At 57.7% G+C, this 5,863-nt stretch overlaps 1 protein-coding gene across 1 annotated transcript; it reads left to right on the forward strand.

Annotated features, from left to right (window-relative positions):
• Positions 1-3,207: 3,207 nt before the first annotated feature.
• VDBG_06684 (rho-GTPase-activating protein) lies at positions 3,208-5,707 on the forward strand (the record flags this gene model as incomplete). The annotated part of the gene is made up of 2 exons (XM_003003076.1): positions 3,208-3,796; positions 3,855-5,707. The coding sequence occupies 2 exons, from the start codon at positions 3,208-3,210 to the stop codon at positions 5,705-5,707; spliced, it is 2,442 nt and encodes an 813-aa protein (XP_003003122.1).
• Positions 5,708-5,863: the final 156 nt, after the last annotated feature.

Consider the following 5,863-nt stretch of genomic DNA (forward strand, 5'->3'; position numbering starts at 1 on the left):
CAGTGAATGGGCTTGACAGCAGACCAATCAAGCCTACACAAGCAGAGTGACACTAAGCATGACTGGGCCACCGAGGATTGTGTGCTGTGATGCTGTCTTGAAGGCTAGCTCGTCGTCTCCACCCCGAGGGCGACATCTTCCACATCCTTGCAGGTCGAAAAAACAGAGCTCTGTCGGAATGCTGCCGGCTCCAATGCGGAGTCAGTGATGTCAATAGAACCAGCTCCAATGGGTAAGGCGGCATATTTTGAGGCTCCCTCCTTTCCGCAGAGTGTAGATCACGTCTAGCTTCAGGTCCGCAGATGAGGCGCGGCCCCCTCCATGCAGAAGACTGCGCTCTACGTTGGGTCTCGGTCTTCATCACCTGAAATGACGAGCCGAGTGTGGAAGAACAACCTGGACCGCGAATCCCCGCTGACCGCATGGAAATGAGGGTTACATGCGCGCGAAAGCCGTGACGACGTCATCGTGTTTGGAAAGGCTGGGGTTCCAGGGCCGACAAGATCTGTCACATCGCTCCACTCGCATCCGAAGCGCTTGTGACGACAGATCATGCCCGCAAGATCTGATGCCTGAGCGAATATATCCCTGGCGAGCAGGTCGTACATGTAGGAGGTAGCAGCCCGCTCCCCAGCAGATACTGGTCCGGGCGGGTCCTCCTCCAGCCAAGAGTTTTTTTTTTTTCTTGTTGTTGTCTCTCCCGGTTGCAGCCCGACAGAGAGATAGACAGACCGTGAGGTGGGCGTGCTGCCTTCAGCTGGTACCGAATGCAGGCAGATAAGGGCCAACACGCCCAACTCGTGAAGGGCCGAGCTTGACAGGGCAGAGGCGGCGAGAGCTATACGACGAGCAGCAGACACGCCCTTCGAGGCGACGTGGTAGCACGGTATGGCTCTGTGGCACCAGGTCAATAGTGCAGGTTCTGGCGCTCGGTGCATGCACAACGAGGTGCGATGCAGCGGCACGGCGGGAAGCTTATATTTAGCACACTAGATCACGTCCAGCTCGTTCGTCGCTTGCGCTATATACCACTGTCGCGAGTCGAATGGGACCAAGGATTTTCGGCTGACGCTCCTCGTTCGAGGATGGACCGAGTCGTACTGATGCAGATGCAGGCAGTCGGAAAAATGGCAGGAAATGAATAGACCCGGGCCAGGCGTGCGTCTCGTGTTACCACACAAACCAACATCAAAGCAGGCCGAGCTCGTCAGTCGACCTTGTTGTTCGACTTTGGGAGAGGCCGGCCGGCCGGTTGGCAGCCAGGCAGCCAGAACTTGGTGATAATACGAGTTTGACGGTGGCCATTGCCAGTGCCATGGATGTGGAGGACCTCGGCTCCGACCAGGAATTCAGGCTCATCTCATCTCGTCTCAACTCATCACCATGGAGAGACCAAAAGTCCAAAGAAAGGTGGGAGTGGCTGCACTTTGCCTCTTTATTTCAGTGTGCCTGCTACGAGTCGTGCTGGAGGCATTTCAGCCCCCACTGCATTAGCCACACCCACGTCGGTACCACACGCACACCGCAAGCACCCAAAGTACTGCTGGCTGACGGCGGCACTGCGCGCGCTGGGGGTTTCCACATAGACTGGTACCTCAGATTCAGGCACTGGTGTGCTGGAGGGCACTAAGCAGGCACTCCAACGCTTCGGGCCTGGCAGAACCGCCATGTCTGATATGGATGGATTCCCCCTTCTGCACCCACCTTTGTTGTGCATGTTACTTTTGCAACACAGCCAGCTCCGTCTCCATTGCGACTGTGGATTTCTTCCCAGTTTCGTTCCATGAGTCTTTGCCACTGTCCAATAGAGGAATCTCAGGTCCGTTCAGGTGTCTCCTCAAAGTATCATCTGTTGTCCGTCATTGTTGATGGTGCCCCCCTCCCTTCAATCCCCCCCTGCGAGCAGCATCTCTCAGTTTCGTCATATCCACCGGCGACAGGCCTGACCCCAGCTACGTCGCTGCATCGCACCGCTGACGACGGCTAGCTTGACTCGACGGACGACTTGGGTTGCTGTCCTGAAGGCGGCACTGCAGAGCCCCCCCCCCTGGTCTAGACGTGGACGCTGAGCGCGGGTGCTTGGACGCAGAGGCCTGAACTCACCCCATGCACACAACTGGTTTCTCGATCCAGGGCTCCCGCGAAGGATGGAGTAATCGAAATTGCACCCTGCGCCGCCAATATCAACAACAAAGCCAGCAAACCAGCAGGCAGGCAGCAGGCAGCAGGCAGCAGGCAGGCCGTCCGTCAATACCAAGCGAACAGCACAGGCGGCTGCACAGCACACCTGCCGCCTGTGTGTCGCTTGTCACCCACCACGAATTATCTTTCCCCCCCTCCTCCCCCATCCCATGTTGGGTCTGATTTCCTCGTTCCCATTTTGGTCTAACCGATCCAAGGCGTGACCACGAGCAAAACGAAACGATACGGCGCGATCCTGCATTGGGTATTCGTTCCAAGAGCCGCCCTGTCAGCCCAGTCAAAGCCCAGCCACGGCCTACCTTACCTACCAACTCACAGAGCCGCTGATTGCGCTGTGCGCTGTGCTGCCCCTCTCTCGCTCTCCCTCTCTCGCTGTTCACTCTCCTCCGCATCCACCCCTGCCTACCTAGCGCCGGCTCGTGGCTCGTTCCCACTTGGTTCCCATCCCATCCCACAGCTCCTCCGAATTCGACCTGACGAGACAGGCCTGACTGACTGCATCACCCACTCGCTCACCTTCTGGCCCGCTGGCCGCCTCCGGACCTGGCAACAATCCCTTCACTCTTTCCATCATTGTTTTGCCGACAACCTGAACCACCCAGCTCGACACAACGCCGTCAGAGACACACACGCAGATACGCAGACCAACTGTCCTGCTTCTCCCTGATAAGCCATCCATTTGCTCGACAGACGAAGCCAACCGCGCCACTGCAGCAAGCCTCGCGACCAAACCCTGGCCGTGTCGCACCTTTGCGCATTGGCACCCGACACTGCATATCCTCCTCCTCCTCCTGCCTTGCCCCCCCTTTCGACACATGCGACGGGCCCTAATCTCACGATCCCACTACATCCTCACCACCCCCCCGACAATAACATCGACCGGCTCGACTTGTCCAGCAACCTCCGTTGCTCACCTTTTCGCACCTCTATCGCGCCGCTTCTCGAACGACCGACTCTGGCGCGACTCGCGAATTGAGGTTCGACGCCCCTCGCGCCGTCGCTGCCATGTCAGCCGCGTCTGGCTCCCACTCTGGGGCCGCGAATGCGACCTCGCCCCCGAGCAAACGAGATCTGCGATCTTGGTGGAAAGGCTTCAAGCTGCCGTCGAAGCACCAGGAATCTCAGGGTACGACTCACTCCAGTCGCGTATCCCAAGTCCCACACAGAACACAGCAGCCAGTCTTCAGTGAAGACGTCCAAGACCGAGTCGACACCGCCCTGCACCCGCTAGCTCATGTTTTGCAGATGCAGGATGCCCATGGCACGGCGAAAGCCTCTGTTGTTTCTAGTGAAGCGACAGCTGTTGGCCATATGGATCCTGCACCTGCCGACAAAGTCCCCGACCCCTCCCCGTTCTTCTTTCACCGTCGTCTACACGCTGCACCCCCAGCCCACGCCATTCCAACAGCCAAGACCAAGACTAAAGAAGCTTCTGCAGATACCCGATCCCCCGGCATCTTTGGCGTGCCCCTCCGACAGAGTATCACCTACGCAAATGTCGCTATTTCCCTGATCGACGAGAATGGACAAAGTTACATTTACGGCTATGTTCCTATTGTAGTAGCCAAGTGTGGTGTATACCTGAAGGAAAAGGGTGAGTTGGGCTTTAGAAGCTGTTCACCGTTCGTCTTGGTGCTGACTCTGGCCTCCAGCAACCGGCATCGAGGGCATCTTTCGTCTCAGCGGCTCGGAGAAGCGCATCAAGGAGCTGAAGACCATATTCGACTCGCCAGATCGATACGGCAAGGGCTTGGACTGGGACGGCTACACCGTGCACGATGCTGCAAACGTCCTGCGGCGATACCTCAACGACCTGCCCGAGCCTGTTGTGCCTCTAGATCTCTACGAAAAGTTCCGGGAACCCTTGAAAGGCGCTACGAAACAAGCTGTCGGCGACGCAGAGGGACCACAGCTCATCGATAATTTCGACGAGCAAGGTGCCATCATTAAATATCAGCAACTCATCACCGAGCTACCTCCGTTGAATCGTCAGCTACTGCTGTACATTCTAGATCTGCTCGCCGTCTTTGCTGCCAAGTCAGACGAGAACAGGATGAACTCCCAGAATCTCGCCGCCATTTTCCAACCTGGCATGCTGTCTCATCCTGACCACGCGATGGCCCCGGAGGAATACCGACTTAATCAATGTGTCATTATCTTCCTGATTGAGAACCAGGATCATTTCTTGATCGGCATGCAAGGAACCGCGACGGATGAGAAGACGAAGCAGGAGATTGAAAAAGGCACACCGCCGATTAGTGGCCCGACGACGCCTACGCCCAACAGACGCTCGACCCTCGGCCGTTCTGCGTCGAACGCAAGCGCTGGCGCCGATAGCGTTCGAAGAGACGGAAAGCTCCGGCGTCATCAGTCTACATCCTCGCGCCATTCACGGCACGATGGAGCCGTCACGCCTAACAGTCCTGGCTTGGTTGCTACTCCTTCGAGCGGTCTTGGTAGAAGTAACACTGTGCCATCGAAAAAGTCACCGCACCTGCCCGCTGGCCGATTCCGCAAAGACAACATTTCGCCCCTCACATCACCCACAGGCCCAGCCTTGACAGAACACATAACGCCAGCAACGCCAAATGAGCAGCCAAGCCCGTCCAGGTCGACTGCCCCATCCAGTCTTGCACCACCAATGGGTGCGGCCACCCTCGCACCTGGGTCTGTGAGCGGCGCAGGCAGAAGTCAAGAAAGGCTCCTCGAACTGCCTCAAGAAGGAACTCCCTCTAGGGAAAGAAACTTGCAGAGCATCTTCCAAAGGTCGCCCTCGGGCGAGACCGAGCGCAGGCAACCGAACAAGCTGAAGAAGAAGAGGATACCAGGCAGTGTGAACCCTAGTGCGGCAAGCTCTACCACCTCTCTCCAGGGAGCGCACTCGGCGGCCCCCTCACCGAGCGTTGAGGCCAGCAATCCCATGGACAATGCTCCATTCACCATCCCCGAGAATAGCCCACCACCTGCCCCGGCGCCGGTGGCTGCTGAAGCCCAAGCATCGGAATTGACAGCTCGTGGTTCCCACGCCCCACACCATACTTCGCATTACCCCGAAACTAATCTCAAGGCAAGCAAATCGCCGCCAGCCTCTCTTCACTCCTCCTTCAACGAAGGCTCGGACATGGATCAACTGGATGAACCTGCGAGCATTTCAACGGCAGAGGCAGCCGATAGCATCAAGGAGAAGAAACGGCGATGGAGGCTGTCCCGGAGCAGGAAAGATGATTCCGGACCTTCGCCTCCAGGAGTGACCTCGCCGCGGCTAGGCTTGGGCTCTAATGACCGTGCCGAGAGGAGCGCGACGTCCATCGGCAGCTCCAGCAACAGACCACGAAAGAGCTTCACGGCAGAGGGCACCGACGTCTCGTCTGGTCAGAAGTCTTCAGGCTGGATTCACTCAACCAGGAGAGGGACGCGCAAGACAGTGGCGAGACGAGCCCAGGGGCGAATGGCTGAATCGAAACAAGTATCGGGAGGCCAAGGAGACGCTGACAAAGAAGATTAGTCCCCTCCCGCGATACGGCGCCACCCGTTGAACTGAGTGCGGCATACTACCGAGTCGAGGGAGAGGCTGAAATTCGGAGAGAAAGGCGCGATCTTACCGAGCAGTCCGTTTCAAAAGTCTTCTGGAGCCCGAAAGACCCCCATGTCGAGGACCCAG

The sequence above is a fragment of the Verticillium alfalfae genome, genomic scaffold, assembly GCF_000150825.1.
Source record: "Verticillium alfalfae VaMs.102 supercont1.8 genomic scaffold, whole genome shotgun sequence".
Classification (NCBI taxonomy): domain Eukaryota; kingdom Fungi; phylum Ascomycota; class Sordariomycetes; order Glomerellales; family Plectosphaerellaceae; genus Verticillium; species Verticillium alfalfae.